The sequence below is a fragment of the Peromyscus maniculatus genome, chromosome 16 (genome assembly GCF_049852395.1).
Source record: "Peromyscus maniculatus bairdii isolate BWxNUB_F1_BW_parent chromosome 16, HU_Pman_BW_mat_3.1, whole genome shotgun sequence".
NCBI lineage: Eukaryota > Metazoa > Chordata > Mammalia > Rodentia > Cricetidae > Peromyscus > Peromyscus maniculatus.
The window spans coordinates 13,986,841-14,010,718 of NC_134867.1; the positions used below are offsets into that span (position 1 = coordinate 13,986,841).

A 23,878-nucleotide genomic window follows, 5' to 3' on the forward strand; every position below is an offset into this window, starting at 1 on the left:
ATAAATGACCCCACACACTAAAATTCAGTCTTAAAGAGTCGCATTCTAATGGCTTTGGAAAAGAATTGTGCCGGGGCTGCTTAGGTTAACTCGTGCCCCAGACCATGCTCTGTCTCTTCAGCCATTCTCACTTCCTTATCTCACCTCCCAACCCTTGATCTCCTGGGCTTCGAGCCAGAACACAAGTTTCCAACACCCCGGGAGACATCTGTGTCAGTCTATAATAGGACCTTGATCTGCAGCTCAGTGTCTTCGACTCCTGTGCGTGCGTGGGCTTGGCCTAGAGTCAGGACAGTCCAGAGAGCCACAGTTCCTGATGACAAACAGGTGCCGAGCCAAAGGTGTAGCATGTCCTGAGGTTTATGGGACGGTGGCTTGATTAAGATTAGAGGCTCAGGAAGGGCCTCTCCCAATTCTGACGTGAATGGACTGAGTCGGAGAGTGAGCACAGTTTTCCAGGCTGAGGAACTACCTGCCCCCAAGCCCCCAGACAAAAAAGAGCTGGGCATGTGTTGGCTGGTAGCTAGGTAGGCAGTGTCACGGAAGTGAGAACGCAGAAGAGGAAGCTGGGTTGGGGACTTTTTTTTTCTAGGTGCAGAGGGAAACTGCAGAAGGAGTTTAAGCAGAGTGGGACGTGGTCATATCTGCCATACCTAAACTACTACATTCTATCCACTTAGCAAGGCATTCTGTGTGTCGCTAAGGGGACAGTGGTGACATACAATGGATGACAGTAACCTTCTGCTGGAGAAAGGGGGTGGGGAGGGGAATTAGAAACCATAACTCAACCCACGGCAGAGTTCTAGGTGAGGATGGGGAGAGAATAGACTCAAAAGACAGTTTGAGGTAAAACTGATGTAACTTGGTGATAGATGCCATGTGGGGCAGAGGGTGTGTGTGTGTGTGTGTGTGTGTGTGTGTGTGTGTGTGTGTGTGTGTGTGTGTGTAGGGCCTCATTAAGAATCACTCCTGAGCTGAGAATGTAGCTCAGTTGGTAGTGTGCTTGCCTGGCATGTAAGAAGCCCTGGTTTAATTCCCAGCATCATATAAAAACTGGATGTAGTGGCATCTGCTCGTAACATCAGCACTTAGGAGGTGGAAGCAAGAGAATCATAGTTCAAGGTCATCCTCCACTACATAACAAGTTCAAGGCCAGCCTGAGCTACATGAGACCCCCATCTCAAACTAACCCCAGAAGCTAACCAACTGCTCCTTTCCTCGGGTGAATCTGGAATAAACTGGCCTGTCTGTCATTCTTTCCCTTCCTCTTCTCTCCACACTTGTCCATCCGTTTACTGCCTTTTCTGAAGTCAGAGAATGCTTTCACAGGCTCCTAGAGAACAAGGGGCCCGTGCTTTCCCATGTTGCCTTTTGAGACTACTTTTGCTCTTCAAACACACTTAGAGGAAATATTTTTTTCAGACCCAAAGTCACTTAATCATGTAATTCAAAAAATGTGGCTTTTTTTTTTTTTCAGCCCGATGAAGTTTTGGTTTAACGTCTCCTTAACAGGGTAGAGTACTGTGCAGTTGGCCAGGCATGGGGCTGCACACTTGTAATCACAGAGCATGGTAGGTAGACAGGAGGCTCAGACCATCAATCACAGTCGGCCTGCATGAGACCTTGACTCAGCAAAACCAACTAAATTACAGCCAAGAGCCAACCTCTTCTCTGGGAATGGTTTTTTCAGATTACAAAGTGATGAGTTACACTTACGAAGAATTCAGAATAATCAACCCATGCTCCAGGACCCAGAATTTCTCTGGCCCACGTGTGCACATTTCTTTTCTTCTTCCCACACCTCACTTTGCAAAAGAGTTATCACTTTTCAAACTCAAAAGAGGTGTGAAGATTCCTAAATGTGGCCACGATCCTACATTTTATCAAAAACCTGGTTGAATGAGCTTCAGTTCAGAAATTCGCCTAAGGTGGGACATTCCAGTTGAGAATTACCTGCTAACCAACATCTTTCTTGCCTATTCAGGTGTGGACTTTGAAAACAAGTCCTTTACAGTGGTGACTGGCCTCAGGCCAGTTCTTCCCACCACACAAGGCAGGCGGGGGTGGGGGTGAGGGGTGGGAGGTGGTTTTAGAGGCTATTTCTATTAAACAAAGAATTTTCTTTGAATTCATGAGGATTTAGACTGAAGTTTAGAAAAAGAAGATAAACATTTAGCTTAATACTTGCAAATCAAATTTGTCTTAAACTCACACTACCTTTACTTTGGAAAAAAGGACGGCTCACTTATGGAGAGGCAGAGGCAGCTAAGACACATCCCCCTTCTTAGTACCTTCCATCCACTTGGTAGATTTTGATTAACAGCAAAAAGTTAATACCGGTATTATCGAAAAGATGGTTGATCCATTTCTCTAGGGGAGACTATAGCTCTGACTTTACCTAAGTTTGACTGTGTGCTGACCTTTCAGACATACACCCTCACACACACCTGTTAGTCTCAACCCATTTTTGTAAGTACAGTATAATGGGATCAGCCCTGGTTCTGGTTTTGCCACTTTGACTCTGGGTAACACATCATCTCTTTGGGCCTCACTGTTCTCATCTGTAAAATGGCCCTAATGATAATAATAATACTTACCTCATAGGAATGCCATGAAGATGAAGTAGGACTTGCTTCCTATAGGCTACGGTATGGCCTAGTTCACAGTCCCTTCTGAGCCCAGAGACCAGTTCGTGCTCAATTGTGCCCTGCTCCCTCCCCCCTCCCAAGTCTACACTGAAGCCCTAACCCCAGCCTCTAAGTCAGGCTGCACTTGGAAACAGGACCTCTCGGGACCTATGAAGTCACAAGCTAGGTTCTTAGTGTGGCCTAATGCAGTGCCTGGCAGCTCTATGGCAGGTGGAAGACTGGACAGACCGAGGGAAGGGCACGGAAGACCCAGAAAGAAAGCCACAAGCCAGGGAGCTCTGCCAACTCAACGTCCTCTTTCTAACCAGAATCATAACCAGATAAATCTGTGCTGAAGCAGCAGCCCTGTTCTGGCTGCCCTAGCAAATGGGCACATGGCATGGCCAGATGGGATGAGGGTCGCCAAGTCTCCAAACCACACGGCGGTGCCTTATGAATCCTGGTCTTGTTCTTTAAGACCTGATCTCATGTAGCTCAGGCTGTCCTCACACTCACCATGTAGCCAAAGCTTGATCCTCCTGCCTCTACCTCCTGGTGCTGGGATGATAGGCCTGCCCCGGCATGCCACTGCATGCCACTGCATGCCAAAGCTTCCTTGCAGGCCCACAGTAGCCTCCCTGTGGCAGGTGACACTCCAGTTTATGTAAGCCCATAGGTCAGCATCTCTAATGAGAAACCAGCTGGGTCATTTCACCTGCCATGCGCAGCATCTACAACCAAAGACCCAAATGTAGAAAACAGAGAAGAGGCAGAAAATTTCAAGAAACACTGGGTAAACACACGAATGATGTTTGTCCAGTAAGCTTCCCCAAAGCTTCATACCCTAGTCCTAAAAATGCACTTCAAAACATTTTACAAATTGCACACATTTAGTACAAAATGAACCATGAAATGTCACTCTGGCCCTGTCGTCTTTCAAGGACTTCTGAGAAGCACTTTCACGTGTATCCTTTGGGTACAGAAGTCCGAGTTCAGACTGGAGAGATGGCTCAACAGTTAAGAGCACTTGCTTAACAGGTCCCAAGTTCGGGTCCCAGCACCCACATGGTGGTTCACAATCACCCGTAACTCCGGTTCCAGGGGATGTGACACCCTCTTCTGACCTGAGGGCACCAGGCACACACAGGGTACAGACATACATGCTGGCAAAACTCACTGTGATGGCTAGTGTTGGTTGTCAGTTTGACTACATCTAGAATGAGCTACAATCCAGAAGGCACACCTGTGAGAGATTATTTTTGCTCTGTTTGAAGTGGGTGAATCCACTTCTAGTCCAGTCCTTTGACTGGGAAGGAAGACGTGCCCCTTCGATCTGGATCTTGAGGCAGGAAGCCATACCTTTAATCTGGGCCACACCTTCCGCCAGAAGCCTATGTAGGACATGGAAGAAGAAAGGTTTTCTTTGCCCGCTTGCCCTCACCTTGCCTGCACATCCCTCCTTCACTGGCATTGGAGCCGACCTCTTCAGGATTCCAGCATATACAGGAGACCAGCTGAGACATCTAGCTGATGTCTGAGACTGAGCAACTTCTGGATTCTTGGACCTTCCATTCATAGCCTGCCATTGTTGGATTAGTTGGACTGTAGCATGTAAGTGATATATATATAAATCCCCTTTATATATATATATGTTATTTATATGTGTGTGTGTATACACACACACACACACACATATAAACACAAACACATATACAACATTGTACAAGTTCTGCTACTCTTGAGAACCCTAATATAAACATAAATGTTGGGGGAGTTCTTGCAGTATTATGCAGCCGGTTTGGTTCTCGAGTGTTAGCACCTAGCTTTAATCTGCCTTTTGTGACTGTTACCTTTTGTCTCCGGTACCTTCCTTTTGAAACATGTGAATCTTGTCTGAGTTTCCTAAGGGTTCAAAGCCCATGCGGAACTTGGTAGGGAGGACTGGCAAACCGAGATGTCTCCTACCATGAAGCTGCATTTGACATTGTCTCTTAGGAGCTCTGATAAGAGGTGTAAGGAAACTGACTTGTTAAAGTGTAAATTGTGTAACAGTAAAATGGCCCTTTGCTAAGCGAGATTGAGTCAGTCTGCCGGAGGCTGATCCCCCTGCAGCTAGAAAAGGCTAAAAATCATCCTTAGAGTGCCTCTGTGTCTTCTTTCTATGGGCCTGTGTGAACCCACACCTGATATGAAAAAATGAAATACAATTTTTAAAGTTTCTTTTTTAAAAAGCCAGAGTTAAAAATGAGCTTCATCTCACGGGATAGGATGTGTGTTACGGACAGAGAGAGAGCTGGGGCAAGCAAACCGCCCTTTCTGATTCTCCTGTGACAGCCGTTCGGACGATACAGCCAGGGCTGGGACTGGACCTCATGCTGGAAACAGTCTGGGAGGGCTTCTGATGTGGCCAGATCAACCAAGAAGCCGGACTTGACTTTTAAAAGTTAAATGTAAGTATTTCTTTCAGTGATTGAAAACAGTTGTCTGAACTACATGATAGATGAATCTAGGTTTTTAACCTATAAACCATATGAAATCTAAATGCAAATCAAATACTATTAGCAAACACTGTTGTCAAAATTGAGATTATACAGCAAGTATGAAATACACAACCAATTTTGAGGGTTTTGTATCAAGGGAGGATGTAAAATCTCATTAATACGTTTTAATACTGATTACATGTTAAAATATTTGGCAATAAATGTTCTAGTCACATTCTGTCACTGTGTCAGATACCAAGACCAAAGCAACTTGGGAGGAAGAAAGGGTTCCTTTAGCTTTTACTTTCAAGTCATGATCCATCACTGAGGGAAGGCAGAGCAGGCGCTCGAGGCAGGGGCTGGGGAGGGACCCGGCCTGCCAGCTTGCTCAATGACTTCCTTGTTGGCTCACGGTTAGCCACCGTGGACCGGGCCCTCGTACATCGTCAGTGATCAGGACAGTTGTCACAGGTGTGTGCCCACAGACCAGCTTGATCTAGGCAACCCCTCAATTGCTTCTCTCGCGTGACTCAGTGGAGACAGGACAGGACAGTAGATTAAATAACTTTAAGATTAATTTCACTGTTGTGACATGTGGCTTCTGAATATTTTAATATTTAATATTCCTTGTGTCTTGTACCTCTTTTATTCCCCCCCAGTTCTGAGGACAGAGCCCAGTCTTGTGCATGCCAGGGACACACTGTACCTTTGATCTACATCCCAGGTCCTGTTTTCTTTTAAGGGTCTAAGTAGCTCAGGCTAGCCTTAAACTCAAGGTCGTCCTGTCTCCACTCGCCTCTGGGGATCACAGGCCTGTACTCCCAGGCCTGGCTCATGATGTATTCTTAGTGTAGAGGTAGGGTGTTACAAAGTAAACTAAATCTAACTTGTATGGGCTGAGTTCAGCACCAAACCAAACCAACAGCTACACAACCATGCTTCTGAATCGTTACCCAGCTGTCCAGAGTGAGAAAATTTTAATTTACTTTAATACAATGTTGAATTCTGGGGGAAATGAGAACTAGGAGGTTTTGAGAAGATCATAAAGACTTTGTGTTTTAAGAATAAACAGGAGCTGGAGATGGTTCAGTGGGTAGAGCACTTGCTGTGCTATGTGAGGACTGGAGCTTGGATCCCAGCACCCAAGTCAAAATCCAGGAGACGGCCATGTGTGCTGAACCCCAGTGCTGTGAGGTAGAAACAGGAGGAGGGCTGAGGGCTTGCTGGATACCAGCTTCCAGATTCCTGTCTCAGGGAAATAAGGCAGAGTGATAGACCAGGATACCCAATGTTCACCTGAGGCCTCCACACATGCACATATGCCACACTCATACATACACACATCCCACACATGCACACATCCCACACTCACACATTCCACACATGCACACATCCCACACATGCACACATCCCACATATACACACATCCCACATATGCCACACTCACATATACACAGATCCCACACATGCACACAGCCCACACATGCACACAGCCCACACTCACACATACACACACCCCACACATGTACACAGCCCACACTCACACAATGAACACATGATTTCAATGACTAAAATTAAGTGGAATTTCATCTAGACTGTAAGAATAGATTAGTGTACATTTCCACCTCTAGGAAGTTCTAAGATTGAACATGCAAATCAGTATTTTGAGATATTGAAATATCTCAAAATAGATTTCAGTAGTGTATTTACGACTTATATTGAATAGACTTTTAAGTTCCAAGTAATTAAGAATCCTTTTTCATGAAAATCAAGTCAATATCTGACAAAATTTGGTTTACTTGGAATAAGTATCTTGATTTAGTTTCATACTTTGTGGAGAATTTTTAACTAAAAATTTAACAGCCTGTTTCTTTCAAAAAATGTACAAATTCATGTTTTGCAGAAAAGTTAAACTCAAAAATTTTAAAAGTATACTTTGTGCCAGGTGGTGGTGCACGCCTTTAATACCAGCACTTAGAGGCAGAGGCAGACGGATCTCTGTGAGTTCGAGGCCAGCCTGGTCTATAGAGCGAGCTTCAGGACAGCCAGGGCTGTTAATATAGAGAAATGCTGTCTTGAAAAACAGTACACTTTGGCCTCTGCATCATGAGTATGGTCTTCGAGTCTGAATCTGCCTTCAGTGCAACATGATCAGCCCACTGCACCACACAAAGATAAAATGCAAGAGGTGTGGTGCTCTTAGGGCAGAAAAGCTCCTGGAGGGGAAATCTCCTGATGGATATCATCAGGTACAGTCAGTCCTGCCTTGTTTTGGACTGGCAAGTATCCTGCCTAAGAGAAATAACGGAATGGAACCAACCACCATACCTGAAGAGTCAACCTACGCATGACTTTTTGATCTAAAGATCACACTCTATGGCCGTGAACATTCAACACTTACAGAAACGTCTAAATCAATGCCCCCAAGAAAAACTGTCCACCTTTGAGAGACATAGTAGACTTGAAAGTGGAGCCCCTCATCGACATTTCAATGCTAAGTAGGAATTGGTATCATAGATCAGACAGATCGTGCACTCATGCCCACACACAGATTCTGCCCCGATGGAGCCCATCATAAATAAGCTGCTGGCTTTATGGATCTGTAAGACGGTGACCGAAAGGACCAGTCTGTCACTGCTGGCCCAGGAGGAGGGTCCGGTGGAACAGTCAGCATGGGTCAGCTCTGCTCCTGGCCTAGTGGAGTGGGTAGGGGTGGACCAGGGTCCCGTGTCAGCTGCAGGTGCTGAGCTGGATCAGCGCCAGCTGCCAACCGGAGCGCCTCGGTTTGCCCTTGCTGCTGGGCATGCAGATGCTCCAGCGTCTCCTTGGAAAGTGTGATTACGTGCACTGGCTCCGGCTGGGAGGACTCCATCTGGCCTCCAATCATACTGAGGCTCTGAATGTGCTCTGTCTGCTCCTGCTGAGCTGAAAGAATCAGGCTCTGCAGTTGCTCAGGCTGCTGCGTGAGCAGGGCCAGATTAGCAGCTGGGTCTGTGGCCATGTTCTGAGAGGTGTCAGCAGCTACCAGGCTGACCCCCGGGTTGGGGCCTGGCATGAAGTTAATGTTATGCACAGAATCAGTTACAAGAAGCTGAATCTCCTGCTCTCCCGAGGTGGAGAGCTGGTACGGTTGTAGCTGAAGAATGTTGCGGACCTCCTCAGCATTGCCTCCGGAAACGCTGCAGGAATCTGCCGCGTGCTTCTCTTTGTTGTGAATTTTCAAGTGAGCCTTCAAATTGTCTAAGCGAGCAAACTGTAGGCTACACTCGGAGCAGGAGAAGGGCTTTTTGCCTGTGTGGAGGATGCAGTGTCTCCTCTTGGCACTGGAGTCGGAGAAGGACTTGCCACAGATGCTGCAGGAGTACGGCTTTTCTCCTCTGGAAGAAAGCACACAGAAACGCTCTTTCTCCTTCCGGGTACTTAGGCAGAAGCCATGAAAAGTGTTTCCGCTTCAAGTCTCAGACACAGAAGGGCTGAAAGGGCTCACGGTACGGTGGACTGAGCTACGTGGGATGAGACTTTATGATTCTGTTGTCATGTGTTTCAGGTAAGAAAGGAAACTTTACATATTACTCAAACAGTTCGATTTTGCTTTTAGTTCTTACAGCTGATTTTTAGACTCTAAAGACCAAATAGGTATGTATGTAGGTAGGTAGGTAGGTATTATGGTTAATATCAACATTAAAATTTTAAGCAGCTCCTAATTATTTTTGAAGCTTTTAGAAACATATCGAAATCCAACCTGGGAGCAATTTTTATGAACAGAACCCTTTTCTTTTGGATGGAATTTTCCTATGTAGTCTAGTTTGGTCTTAAACTCTTGATCCTCCTGCCTCTGCCTACCAGGTGCTGCGCTTATAGGTGTGAACTATCATCTCAACTCCAGATAGTATTATTGTCTTCCTTTTGAGACATGGTCTAACTCTGTAGTCCAGGCTAGCCTTGAACTTGGGGGCCACCCTCTGCTTCTACCTGCTACAGGCTGAGATTTCAAGTGTGACACACTTCACCACTGCTTTGTGTAGTGGATCTGTGTGGAGGTGGAGGTCGGCACTGGCTGTCTGTCTGTCTGTCACTTTCCACCTTGTGTGGTGGATCTACCTGTGTGGAGGCGGAGGTCGACACTGGCTGTCTGTCCGTCCATCACTCTCCACCTTGTGTGTGGTGGATCTATCTGTGTGGAGGTAGAGGTTGACACTGGCTGGCTGTCCGTCCGTCACTCTCCACCTTGTGTGTGGTGGATCTACCTGTGTGGAGGCGGAGGTCGACATTGGCTGTCTGTCTGTCTGTCACTCTCCACCTTGTGTGTGGTGGATCTATCTGTGTGGAGGCAGAGGTTAGCACTGGCTGGCTGTCCGTCACTCTCCACTTTATTTTTTGAGACGGTCTCTCCCTGAACCAGAGCTTGCCATTCTGGCTAGCCTGGTGGTCAGACCCAGGACCCACCCCTTCTGCCCTCCGACACACATGCAGCGCCACCTCTGGCTTCTACAGGGGCTGGAGATCTGACCCAATCCTCATCCTCGGGCAACAAGTCCTTATGCACTGACCCGCTTCCCCGGGCCTTCGTGCTTATTCTTGGGTGAAGACGGAAGCTTTAGACCACCCTCCCCGTAAAATCTAAACCATGAAGCCAGCAATGCAAGCTTCTACTGGCTGGGCCCAATATTGCTGCTCTTGTCTGAGCAATGTAATGACTGAAAAAGTAAAATAGTAAACCACACACGCAGGAAATTCTGCCCGAGTAACGACTGGGGCAAAGGTCCCCCCAGAACCCCAGAGTTCAGTGAGGCCACTAGAGGACAGCAAAAGGCCGGTGCGATGGCATACACCTGCAGTCCTAGTTAGTACCCGGGCAGAGAAGCAAGACTCCGCGTCTGGGCTAGCATGGGCTAGCATGGGCTAGCATGGGCTGGAGAGGTATGTCCTGTGTCACCCGGACCCAAACACGCTTACCGGTGGATTCTGATGTGGGTCTGAAGGGAACTCTTCGCTGTGAAAGATTTCCCACAGATTTCACAAGTGAACGGCTTCTCACCTAACAAAAGGGAAAAGGAGGAAAGCGTTTACCGACACACACCTGACATTAAAAATAACAACCCTGGCCAGGCCGTGGCGGCACACAGCTTTAATCCCAGCACTCAGGACGCAGAGGCAGGAGGATCTCTGTGAGTCTGAGGCCAGCCTGGTCTGCACAGAGGGTTCCAGGATAGCCAGGGCTACACAGAGAAACCTTGTCTTGGGGGGGGGGGGGAGAAGGAAAACACAGGAACAGCCAAGCACTTCTCCTCCACAGTGGAAGAGCAAAGGCAACTCTGTTAGACTGCAGGAAGCACACTGGGTAGCGCCAAGAGGCTTCGGAGGAGGTGTGGTTCCTTCCCCTGATGACGGAGAAGCTGTTCATCCGTGGGTAATAAAACAACTCGTAGTCACCCCTACATTTTCTACCCTTGAGTCTAACACTGACTCTCGCACCCCCCCCAGAACTTCTGGGCAAAGCGGCCCACTGGACCTTCATTCTGTGCACTGGGGTACAGTATTCCCATTTACATCCACCTTCTACATATGCCCAGATCTGACGATTCCTCACGCCCCTCCCTCTTGGATCTCAGCAGTCTTGAAAAGGGCCTGTTACTCCCTGGCTACCCACTGTCAACAAGGCAGACAGTGTGGGCCTCTTCAGTGACAGAACACTGCACCACGGCAGCAATGCTCTCAGTCCCTGTCAGGAGACGGCAGCCAAAGCTTCCCACTGCAACAGGTAGATCATCATCATCTCTCTCTCTCTCTCTCTCTCACACACACACACACACACACACACACACACACACACACACAGAGCTTTCCACTGCAACAGGTAGATCATCATCATCATCGTCATCATCATTGTCATCACACACACACACACACACACACACAGCTTTCCACTGCAACAGGTAGATCATCATCATCATCATCACACACACACACACACATACACACAGCTTTCCACTGCAACAGGTAGATCATCATCATCATCATCATCTCACACACACACACACACACACTCACACACTCACAGCTTTCCACTGCAACAGGTAGATCATCATCATCATCATCACACACACACACACAGCTTTCCACTGCAACAGGTAGATCATCATCATCATCACACACACACACACACACACACACACACACACACCTTTCCACTGCAACAGGTAGATCATCTCTCACATACACACACACACACACACACACACACACACACACACACACACCATTCAGAAACCCTGCTAAATGAACGACTTTCCCAGGGGTGGTCTAAGGCTCACATAAAATGCACAAGTGTTCAGACCGTCTCATTGACAGCAACAAGCCTTTTTCAGGGTCAGCCTGCACACAAACACAAACCAACAGACTCTCATGCCCCCCGGAGGCAGAGTGAAGGGATCCTGACGTAGGTGAGAGGAGTTTTGGAAAAGCCAGTAAGATCTGGCCTCACTAGAGGACAGCAGGGCAGGAGGGCAACTTGAGATGCTCTTTCAGGCTAGACTTGTCTCCCAGCTCCTCCCAGGCAGGGCACCCATGCAGGAGATAAGCTGGACGAACCAGCAACTACATCATTACCTTTATCACTCCAAAAGTTATCACCAGGTGGCTTTCTAATCAGAGCTGGGGCCCACCCAGACCTGGGTCAGTTTCCACCTCTCACGTAGACCAAGTATCCACTCTACTTGCATTTCAAATTCACAGAGTTGGCAATAATTTTTTTTACATTATGTAGCCCTGATTGGCCTCCAGTCACAGAGATCCACTTGCCTGTTTCCCGAGTAGTAGGATGACAGGTATTCATCACCATGCACAGGCCTACGAACTTAATAGCTACAGTTCGGGAAAGTGAGAAGTTCAGAGTTCAGGGACCTACACCCGACCACGGCCTTCTTGCTGTACCTTTCATGGCAGAAGGTGGGAAAGAAAGAGGACACTGGAGGGGAAGGGGGAGGGGCGGGACTAAACTCATTCTTCTTAGTGCCCCACCACCCCACTGCCAGTACTGCTCCATTCACCAGCATCTGACTGTTGTGACATTTTTGTCAGCCATTAGGTTTCCAACACTGAGGTCTGTAGGACACTCAAGCTACGTTGATGGAGTCTGACCCGGCTTCGGATCTCTTCTGTATAAACTACCTCCATCCACCTGGGGACCACTCCTCTCGTTTATTCCGTTCTGAAGCACTGACAGGCCACCAGCCACGTGAACTGCTGGGGAAGACGGCAACAAAACAGATGTGACCACAGCTGCAGAAGGGGTGCGCAGTCTATTTGAGGAGCTAGTCAAGCTAGTGCTTGACTGACGGCCGAAATCAACAGTGCATGAGGTACCGAGGCCTGGGCCAGGAGATGCAGGAGACAGATGGAGACAGAGGTTAACGGGGGAGGTGTCAGGGCCTGAGGAGCAGAGACCAGGAGGAAGTCTGTTACAGGAGGGCTAGACAGGAATAATGAAAGCCAGACACATGCGGACGGCACAGGAAGGCGCAGGCAGAGCTGACTTAGTTCCAGAGGGTCCATCCATGACGTCGGCCTGGTTGTCCCCCTTTTAAAATCTGGAGTATTAACAGTTTGTCCTACGAGCAGTGACTGTTTTGTCCAGACCAATGAGCTCGCAGACATCTCTCTCCCCCCACTCTCCTGACCTGAAGACCTTCCTTCCTGTCAGGCGTGCTAACCACCCATCCCCAGGCCCTTCCTTCTCTGCCCATCCTCCCAAGGCTGCTCCAGTCCTTTCTCAAGACACAAATCAAGAAACCCCCTCTCCCAGTTCATGCCCCTGCCTGCTCTCAGCGGTCTGCCCACTGTCTGGTACCTCACCCCACTGGTCACCGCGAACAGCAGCGAGGCTTTCAAGTCCTCAAACTCCGCTTGTCTGACTGGGGACATGCCCTCTGCTTCCTGAGTCACCCACCACTTGCTCTGCCCTCCTGATCCAGGTCCCACTCTGGGGAACGAGACCCACCCTCCTTTCTTTCTGTGGCTCCTCACACTGTGGGGAGAGTCTTAATGCAGACACACGGACTCTGAAGGGCATGATGTCCCGAGGGGCCCAGATCTCAGGAAAACCGGAACAAGCAAGATGGGGTCATCTCAACACACAGGCATACAAACTGGCAGCTTTGTACCTAACCCACAGAATGAGGCTGTGAATGAAACTGTGATGGCATGAACTTGGTCACGTGACCAGGCGGGACAGCCACATGAGCACGGGAGCCCACGTTAGAATCAGTAGTTCTCTAACGTCATCTAAGGGTTGAGATGCTGCAGAGGTGGAAATGCACACCTACAATCCAGCACTCGTGATGCTGACGCAGGAGGACCTGAGTTCTTAGGCCATGGTGAGCTACACAGCGTGACCCTTTCAAAAGAACAAAACCCACAACAAATAAATGGCCTCTCATCAGCTGTGTGAGTTTGCCTGGCTTGACCCCATCCCCACGAGTCTGACCTGCTCCAGGTCAGGGAAAGGGTCCGACTGTGAGATCATGAGCCAGGTTTCCTCTCACTCAGCCACGGCAGCACCGACTGCCCACTGGACAAGCTGCCCCCATTCTCTCTTAGGATACCCTCCTGGGGAACAGAGATACAATGCGCCTTTGGTTTCCCCGGTGTCTGGGGCCCGGCATCTCACCCAGAGAGAGCAGGAGATCTAAGAACCAAATTACAGTCTAGGTTTTTAAACCAAGCATGGCTATCCTGGCAAAAATGTCTGCTTTACATCCTGGTTCTGGGTAAGGAATGGGCTGCCCATGTCCCTCACCACCGTTGAGCTGAGTGCTAGAGATCGATGGGTCATGGGAAGACCCTGTCCTTGAAGAACCCCAATGTTTTGATGGGTTTGATTTATTATCCCCCAACAGGGACCAATGTTTGATTTTTTTTTTTTTTTGCATTTTAATGAGCAAACAAACTCACCACACGTACTGCATGTTCTCCTGAGACAGGTTCATTATATTGTTATAGGGAGAGACCATCTCCTTTCTACCCCAATACAAGGACTGCCTGCTCATAAAAAACAGGAGTCTTGTCAAGGGCTGCAGCTTACTCCTATAGTCTTAAGACTCAGGAGGCTGAGGCAGGAGGACTCCATTGAGTTAAGGCTAGCCTAGCTTGAGGCTAGAAGCATGTCCTATCCTGCACTGTTCAGCAGCTGGGCCCTGAGCCCTGTACCATCCCTCTGGTTCCCCAGATTTGAGGTCCCCGAGGTCTTACACGCTGTTAGAGCCATTGTAAGCATGCACATTCACAGCTGGCCCGACCTCCAGGCTCATGCATCCAAGTACCTCCTCCACACGCACCCGGCATACCTTGGGTCTAGCAGGCCCACAAGCTATAGACTGCTTGTCCCTCCCTGCTGTTCCTCCTCTTCCCCCTTTACGTCCCACCCCACATCCAATCAATAAATAGCAAAGCATGCTGACTCGTCCTCAGAATCTGCCCCAAACAGGCTATGTGCTCTGGTTTCCACTGTCATGGCAGTGACTGAGGGGCCCTGGCAAGGCCATCTAAGTCTTCACTGCAGCCTCCAATTAAGCTGGCATGCTCAAGGGAAGCATGGGGGTGGGCTAGGGGTGACCGAGGCTCTGCCCCAGCCAATTCAGTCACACCCTCTTGGTGGGAATCAGTTTGCTCTTCTCAGTGTTTGTATGTGCAGCTCTAAAGGGTGAAACTGTAGTGCACGGCCTTCTGCTGTCCCTGTGGTCTGCCCACTGAGCTTCCCTCCCCTAGCACCTCCTATTCCCCATCCCACAGTGTGATTCCCACTCAAGAGGCTCCCATCCCTGAGGCCTTCCCAGGACAGTCCCCCCGAGAGAAGCACCTCTTCCCACACCTGCTTTCCTACGCCACATTGTATTCCCACGCACCATGAAACACGCCACCTATTGTCTGCACTCTGCCTCCCTGTGCAAGTCACACCAGCAGGGACTTGGACATCTCATTACCTGGCCTCTGGGTCTACAACAGAGCCTGGTACTCAGCCAACGGTCAGTAAGTGTGTACTGAATGGCTGCACTAAATTTCACAGCCCCTACTAATACAAATGTCTGTGGAAGTCAAGGAGCCAGTGAGAGGGTCTGGAGGTAAAGACACCAGCCACCAAGGCTGAGGACCCACATGGTGGAGGAAACTGACTCTAACAAGTTGTCCTCTGACCTCCACATATATGTTGTGGCCCAAGTGTGCACATGGATAGGTACACACACACACATACACACACCATAAAAAATTAAGAATGTACAGAGGTAAGAGTTATAAAAAGTCACCGTTTATGAGACAATTTCCTAAGTGCTTAGGGGTCTGACTGCTCTTCCAAAGAACACAGGACCCACATGGCAGCTCACAACTTCTGGTCTTTGTGAGTACTGCATGCATGTGGTAAATGCCCAACCCTGCAAACCACACTTTCATGTAAAATAAAGAAATCTCAACAAAATTGTAAAGGAAAATTCCTTGGAACTAGAAATATCACAGAGTTTTAGAAAATTTTCTCTCTCTTTCACACACACACACACACTTTAGAGGTGGGATCAAGTCTACACACAAAATCATCATGTTTCATATAAACTTCCTACACACACGGCCTGGTGAGCAGTTTTAGACAGTATTTCCTTCCGTGTACCTAAATCTTGACTATGCTCTGTCCCATGAGGACAGGCGTGGCATTTTCTACTGTGGCATCACAGTGATACTCAACAAGTTTGGGATTTGGAACATTTTGGGGTTTTAGGTGCTTCTGGTCCCAGGCACTTGGATGATGATACTTAACTACACTAGGTTTTCTTCAAGTTAGGAAATTAACAACCTGCATCAAAAAAATCAAAGTGCCCAAAACTAAACAACTCCCCCCCTTTTGGATTTTGAGACAGAGTTTCTCTCTATAGCCTGGCTGTCCTGGAACTCACTCTGTAGACTAGGCTGCCCTTGAACTCAGAGATCTGCCTATACAATATTAGTAGACAACTTGGCAGAATCACTAAATAATCCAGCTTAATAGAAACTGTTTTTGGAAAAATGCAACAGGCTTACTTTTAACCCATACCCCTTCCAAAAGGAACAAGACGGACAGCTTTACTTCTCTGAATTTAAAATGGAAAGAAAACAAAAACAACAAAACCCGACCTTCCCCCAAAAGGCGCCTTCTCATCCCGACCTCTCTGGGAGGTAGTAATTTAATGCTTGGGGTTGAACATCAGTTCCAAAGGCCAGAGAGGAATTCTACGTCACCTCTGTGTCTGTTGCATGCTTCCCTTTCTAAACAGTTTATTGCCATCACCCTCAGTGCTGAAGTAATTGAGAGTGAAACAGAACCTGACTGAGATTGACACTATGCTGTGGAAGTGCATGAATTTTCACACATGACCAGTGTCCATCGGGTGATCTCCATTTTGTGCAGACTTACAGTGGGATGATGTAATGTCCCCACACAACGGTGGCAGCATTTTGCCTTCACCTTGGCCTTTCAAATCAAACTGGCACCACATTTGCAGCAAGCGTACCAAACACAGACGGTGGACACCGAGTGCAGCGAGGAGGCTGAAGGAGGTGGCGTGTTACCTGTGTGTGTTCGCAGATGTTTCTTTAGCTGAGACACATCCATGAATTTTCGATGGCAGTGGTTGCATTCTGGTAGTGAGTGGCCTTGCCGCAACGATAAAAAAAGTGTCAGTGCATGCATGATCTCCCTGCATTTCTTCAGTGATCTGTGTTAAAGCACTGCCCTGAAAAACAGTCACTTTAAATATGGCACTTTAACAACAACAATACACTTCCTCACCCAGTGTGTCTCAGCTCAGTGCTTCTCTGAGAGCAAGGGTCCTCCTAGCCCTTCTACACACCCTTCTCTCCAAACCCTGGGACTGGGCAGTTGAACCTGAATGATGTCCTGTCTCCTGCCGGGAAGGAGAACAGGACCTTCAGCAGAAGAGAAGTCACGGGTGAAACATCCCTTTCCAGGTGTCCCTAACAACAGCCAGCCAACTGAAGCCTCTGGGGCAGGCAGCACTTTTGGATACAGTGGTCCTGTGCTGGTTCTATCTACGGTTCCAAAATCATGGTGCAAACATTGAACTGAGTCTTGTGGTGGTGGAGAACAGCATGGTGACTGCTGGCTGCTTCTTCTTCTTCTGTTACAGTCTCAGGTATCCCAGGCAGGCCTTGAACTCACTACATACCTGAGGATGACTTTGAACTTCTGATCCTCTTGCCTCCATCTCTCAAGTGCTGGGATAACAGGTGTGTGCTCGAATGCCTGCTTTTATGTGACACTGGGACTTCATTCACACTAGGAGCTCTCTACTAAATGAGCTGCACTCCCAGCCCGACTGGTTTTTCCAGCTCTTTCATTCATTCTGTAAGATGAACCTACTGTTCCACAAATACTGTGTACCTGCACTTCTTCCCCAGGGGTGCATTTTTTTCTCACCTTATCGGTATCGTACCTGTATGGACTCGATAATGGCTCTTTAGCTGTCTTTTCTGGCTGAAATACTTTCCACACTGATCACAGGTGAAAGACTTTTGCCCTGTCAAGTGAAAAAATAAAAAACACTTAAACTATGCCAAAAACTGAAGAGAATTAGAATGCTCATTAATCAGAATGCATATTAATAAGTTAAGTAACAGTGCCCAGGTTCCTATTTTCTACAAATGGTGAGTATCTTGTCTACACACCCAGAAGAAGCCTTTCCAGAGTGTGCAAAGCTATGCGAGGTGAGAGGAGGCAGTGGAGACTGGGGCAGAACTGCAGCTTGCAAGGGCACACAGAGAATTCTGAACTCTGCTGTTTAAGTAAAACACTTAATGCACATTGCACTGCGGCAGCCAGCAGCTGAAGGCTGCTGCTGTTCCAAACGACACATGCAGAATCCTTTCAATGACACCATGTGGGAAATGACAACAGGCTGAGGAAACGCCATTCAGACGCCAGCTGCGCCACCCCAGGAAACAGAAACTGGTGGCCAGCGGCCTCTCTGCAAGCCCTGGTACCTGAGTGCAGACTCATGTGCTCCAGCAGAGAGTGCTTGGTGGTCAGCGCCTTGCTGCACACGGTGCAGGTGTATGGCCGCTCCCCCGTATGCATCCTGGTGTGGACCTGCAAGGAGTGCTTCTGGGCAAAGCCCTTTCCACACTCGCCACATGTGAAGGGTCGTTCCCCTGCGACCAAAGCCAAGAAGCACGGTGTAAACAAGGACTTGTGTATTCTTCTCTTCCTCCCAAATTAAAATTTATAATAATCATTTATAATGTTAAATAGTTAGGGCCAACACCCAAAGTCCAGTGGATAGGTGACCTGTCAGCAATGAAAGTCTAGAAAGTGGAATAGATGAAATCAAATCCAACAAGTAGAAGCCATGAGATGCGACCTAACTTTTAAGACCCAGCTTCCATATCCACAGAAATGCCAATAGCTTAAGGGCCCTGATCTTGCATATGATTAGAGGTTTAAAAAAAAAAAATCACTTCATTTGGGGCTGGCTGTGGCTCTGCTCTTACAGAGGACCCTAGTTGGGTTCCCAGCACCCACAGAGTGACACCCAACCCCCTGAAACTCCAGTTCCAGGAGATCTGACTGACACTCTCTTCTGGCCTCCCTGGGTACTAGGCATAGGCACGTATACATACATACATGCAGACAAACACATAAAATACACATAAAATAAAAATAAATCTTTACACTACAGTCAAGGGAAGCCTCTAATAGTGAAGACAGACACCACAACAGACAGATGAGGGAAAACAGCAAAGCACAGAAAATGTCAGGAACACTGGGCCCAGCAGCATGTATCCGTCACACCAGCATTTGGGAAGCCGACGCAGAAGATCATGATTCCAGCCTGGCTACATAACGACATCAGGTCTCAAAACAAAGATTGGGGCTGGGGATTCAGTCCAGGTGTAGCCAACTGTCTCAGGAAGTACAAGGCCCTGGCTGGGGCTCTAGAACGGAAAAGAAAAACTTAAGTTCCTAAAAACAAAAGAAAACGAGTAGAAGTAGCAACCCCGGAGCTGGAAAGGACAGCGGCATCTCCCAGACACGAAGACAGAGATGGAAATACAGGGGAAAAATAAGGAAGTTGCAAGTTGGGTCTGGGAAATTCGGACTGCAGTTCTGGAAGGGGAGCAAGAAACACTGGGGTCAGAACAGCGTGTGGTAAATAAAAATAAAGGGAGAAGACACACGCACCAAGGCTGCCTGCAAAATTTCAGACCCAGGGGGCAAAGGCAAGATTCTACCAGGTGTTTGTCCTTAGTCAAGTTTTACTGAACAATGTAATGCTTTAAATTATGCACAACTTGGATAAAAATAGCTACAACACAATCGAGTATTAGAATCTGTTAGTTACAGAGCTCATTAGAAAATAAAATAAAATAGAACCCACCACAGTTCAACACAGTTGGGATTCTGTTCTGTCCAAAGTACCCTAGTTCAAGTTTTCAATGTACAGAATTTCGGAGGGGCTTTCTTTTTTCTAGAGAGCATCTCACGTATCCCTGGCTTGCCTTGCAGCCAAGGATGACCCTGAACTTCAGATCCTACCGTCTCTACCTCTGGCGTGCTGGGATCACAGACGGTGCCACCTTGCCCAGTTTCTGTGGTGTTGGGGGCTGACGCCAGGGCTTTATACACGCCCTTTATGGACAGAGCTCCAGCTCTGGGAAACTTCAAACCCGGTCAATCCAGACAAGTCAATCAGAAGCCTGGGTGTGGGGCACAGGGAGCTGCATGAGCTCTGGGTGGTTCTAATGAGCAGGGTCAGAAACACGCAGCAGGTGCCGCCAGGTCACATGACAGCAAACTGAAACACTTAGCCCCTGTACAACCTGACCTGACATTGACAGCTCAAGACAATTACAACCTGACCTGAAATCAAACAGCTCGAGAAAGGACTTGAGAATTTCTGCTGGAGATACAGTGTCCAATATGGTAGCCATCAGGCCTATGTGGTTATTCACACTTATGCTCACTGAAACAAAATTAAAATTCAGTTTCTCAGTCGGGCTATTTAAAATTCAAGTGATAAAATTTATGTAGGGCTGGGACAGAGCTCGGCTATAAAATGCTTGGCTGGCATGCACCTAGACCCTGGGTTCCATTCCCAATACTGTAAAGGAGGGAAAAAGGTCCCTGTGTTGTTAGTGGCTGCCATATTGGCCATATGGAGAGGACAAAGGACATTTCAGTAACAAGATCAACAAATACCAATGCTGAGTCAGAGACGCCCAAAAGGAGGAAACATTTACAAGATGGCTGAACTATAAAGATGGCTATCGGAATCAGGCCTGCTGGGTTACCATGGCATGGGTGCGCCTGCTCTAAGTAAGGCTGGATCTGTACATGGGAGATATTACCCACTGTGGGATTACTAAGAGACCTAAATACAATAACATGTAAGAAGGCTTTATTATGATGCCTACCACATAGAAATCGAACAATCAGTAAATACTGTCATGATCACAACTCCAAATTTCTAAGTTTGGAAAGTGTAGTTACCAGTGTGGCGTCTTTGGTGGATTGCTAAAAAGTGATTGTACTTAAAGACTTTGCCACAGTCTTTACACCGGGCCCCGGGACCGCTGGCGCGCTTTTTCTTTCCACATATCCTCTGGGCTGAACCCTGGTCGTCTTCGTCTCCAAGGAGTTTGTAATCTTTAAGCTTGACCGACCTCCGAATCCTCCGCTTGCTGTACCTACTCAGGCTATCCTGCCCATCCCGCGCCTCGGGGTCACAGTTCTCATCCTTCTCAGCGAGCATCTCCTGCACTCTACCCGGCTCACCAGCGGGCTCGGAGGCCTTTTCCTTTGGGATCTGGGCACTCAGCTCCACACCGTCTCCCTCTCTGACCACAAAGTTTTGTCTATTCTGAACCGAACTGTTCACTCTCAGCTGCACGTCTTCCTCTGCAGCGAGTTCTGATTTCCCCTCCTGCACACTACTGCCTTTTCTTGGTCTTCCCCGCTTCCGTTTTAGGGGATCGTTCTTCTTATTAGAAATAACAACCACTGGAGTACCAGTGCCGTTCAGAGCCGGCGCCGTCGGGGAGCTATGCTTAGTCTGGAAGTCCGTGTACGCCTTTATCAGATCGTAGACTTTTAAGAACTGAGCAGTAGCCAGGATCTGTTCTGTGGTCTTCTCACTGGCCTGCAGATAACCTGTATAGATAAATTCCAGCAGAATACCAAAGGTGTCTGCAACCATGCCTTCCAACATATAAATAGATTGGCCAATCTCGCCCTCTTCCGCAAACATCATTGAGAAATACTCGCTACTGGCAGCAAGTAAGGCTTTGTGGGCTCGGAAATGCACGTTCTCCACGATGAGGGTAATATCACAGAGAAAGCCTCTCTTCCTCTGCTCCTCAAGGCTAGCCAGGACAGTGTGACTGTGAGTGTCGGAGTGAACGACAAGCTGCCCAGAAGGCTCTGGTGCTGTCTCTGCCATTTTCTAGACCAGAATCCGGAGAGGCTTAAATCTGAAATAAGAAAACAAGGTTCATTTAGGAGGAAGTATTGTCTAACAAGACGGTGTTCGTGTTTCAGCTGACACAACCAAGCTTGTCGTTGCCACCTTTTAAAGTCCACTTAGAAACCCAGCCTTGGATTCTCTCACCCCGTTGCGGCTACGGATGCCTCTCCAATATCCACATAACAACCTCTTACGGTCTGGAGTTTCCTCTGGAAATGACAGATCGGCATCAAACATCTGTACGGCCCTCCTTTGCATTAACTTCGTATTTAAACTTTAAAAGTATTGGCTGCACAATGTGGGGGTTGGGGCTATGCTGCCTCGGTCCCACACGTGATGAGCTGTTTCGTCTGTGGCAACAAGCATGAGAAAGATTTTTTCGAAAACTGAACGCACGCAAGGGAGCAATCACACCCGCGTCAAGAGGCCCGGCGCAGAGCAGAGGCGCTGCACGCTCCGTTCCAGGCCCGGGGCCTGGGTCCCGCGAGCGCTCCAAGGCACCAGCGCCCCGGGCCCGGCCCCCCGGCGGCGGCGGCGGACCTACCTGTCGGGGCCGCCCAGCGGGGCCCTGCCGCGGCCAGTCACCCGGCCTCCTCCCAGAGGGGACCCAGCCGCCAGGGCCCGTCGGCTCCCCGGCCCCCACCGCCACTGCGCGCCGGCTCGCCGCTCGCCCCGATCGCCAACCCGGAAGCGCGCACCTTCAGCCGCCGGACCACGTGGCCGCGGAGCCCCGCCCCCGGGGCGGAGTTGGCTGGGGAATCCGGAAAGGGACGGTCTGGGGACGGTCACGTTACACATCTGTCTGTCCACGGATACCTCAGTCGCTTTTGTCCCCTAGACTCCAAACCTGCTGATGAGGAGTGCGTGCTGAACGGCTGAAGCCACGTCCGTTCTTCTTTTTTTTTTTTTTTCGTTTTTTCGAGACAGGGTTTCTCTGTGTCAAGTTGGGTGCCTGTCCTGGAACTCACTCTGTAGCCCAGGCTAGCTACTCGAACTCACAGAGATCCGCCTGCCTCTGCCTCTCCAGTGCTGGGATTAAAGGCTTGCGCCACCACCGCCCTGCTCATTCTTACTAGTTTTTATTAAAAGTAGCCCAAGGCACACAGGTTCCTGCTCCGAGGTTTCCCTTTGATCCTGAGTTGCCTCTAAATCCTTCACGTTGGTGGGATTTAGGGAGCTCTGCGTGATTTCTGCATTCCAGGAGGAAAAGGTGGTCTTTAGATTTAGCTTCCACCTAGATTTTTTTTTTTCTTGCCCAAAGAGTTGCAGTAAAAACTCCGCAGAGCCATACATTAGGTGTCTAATTTGGAGAGTAAACAAATAAACTAGATCAAATATACTGAATAATCTGCTATTTACATGAGAAGCTGGTCATCAGTAACAGTGTCACCAGGAACCAGTCTGAGGAAGGGCTGGTTGGATACGAGGTAACCATGCTAAACGTGAGATGTGGCTAGACAACTATGTAAAGACATAAATTAATAAAATGGAAACTAATCAAATTAAAAATGCAAAGAAATACCTATTACTTTGCATTTTGAAAATTTTAAAATGCCAATTTATAGCAAGAATCTGGAGTGTTAGGGATTTTTGATGGTGGCATTAGAGCATAGATTATACACCTTTGAATCAGATCACTTACAGAGGAAATACTGAGGTAAGTGGGTGTCTTGGTTAGGGTTTACTATTGATGTGAAGAGGCACCATGACCACGGCAACTCTTAGAAAGGAAACATTTAATGGTGGTGGCGGCCTACAGTTCAGCGGTTCAGTCCCTCATGGCAGCGAGCATGCGGCGTGCAGGCAGAGGTGGTGCTGGAGCCGAGACTGCGACATCTTGCAGGCAACAGGAAATCAACTGACACACTGGGCGGTATCTGGAGTAGATGAAACCTCAAAGCCCACCCCCCACAGTGACACACTTCCTCCAACAAGGCCACACCTCCTAATAGGGCCACTCCTTGGAGATTATGGGATTATGGGGGCCAATTATGTTCAAACTACCACAGAGGGTTATCAGAATTTTTCCTCTTTTGTTTTCCGTATCTGGTTTCCATTATTCTGTCCTGTGTGTGTCTGTATCCATGTCCATCCGGTATCACTTCCCAACCGTGTATGTGTGTGTGTGTGTGTGTGTGTGTGTGTGTGTGTGTGTGTGTGTGTGTGTATACCTCACCCCTGCCCCCACAAAAAGTCAAGGACTTTATCAACAGAATCCTCTGCCTGCTAGGTCTCTGGAGATCTTGACAGGACTGGAGGAAGGTGAGCG

The 23,878-nt window shown here is 48.4% G+C and overlaps 1 protein-coding gene and 1 long non-coding RNA gene across 4 annotated transcripts; one reads left to right on the forward strand and one right to left on the reverse strand.

Moving 5' to 3' along the window:
* Nucleotides 1-6,070: 6,070 nt before the first annotated feature.
* Zbtb24 (zinc finger and BTB domain containing 24) lies at nucleotides 6,071-22,293 on the reverse strand. 3 transcript variants are annotated; one of them, XM_076552399.1, is made up of 7 exons: nucleotides 22,154-22,293; nucleotides 20,637-21,616; nucleotides 18,131-18,298; nucleotides 17,584-17,667; nucleotides 16,700-16,783; nucleotides 10,064-10,145; nucleotides 6,071-8,484 (listed from the first exon to the last, which is right to left on the reverse strand). In XM_076552399.1, the coding sequence occupies exons 2-7, from the start codon at nucleotides 21,583-21,585 to the stop codon at nucleotides 7,785-7,787; spliced, it is 2,067 nt and encodes a 688-aa protein (XP_076408514.1). In that variant the 5' UTR covers nucleotides 21,586-21,616; nucleotides 22,154-22,293; the 3' UTR covers nucleotides 6,071-7,784. The 3 variants fall into 3 exon arrangements, with proteins under 3 accessions (XP_076408514.1, XP_015856838.1, XP_076408515.1); XM_016001352.3 differs by lacking the exon at nucleotides 22,154-22,293 and adding an exon at nucleotides 21,754-21,889; XM_076552400.1 differs by lacking the exons at nucleotides 6,071-8,484; nucleotides 10,064-10,145 and having other exon boundaries at nucleotides 16,701-16,863.
* Nucleotides 8,481-13,553, forward strand: LOC121823095 (uncharacterized). The gene is made up of 2 exons (XR_006064406.2): nucleotides 8,481-8,654; nucleotides 12,188-13,553. It is a non-coding gene; the product is annotated as an uncharacterized LOC121823095 (long non-coding RNA).
* Nucleotides 22,294-23,878: the final 1,585 nt, after the last annotated feature.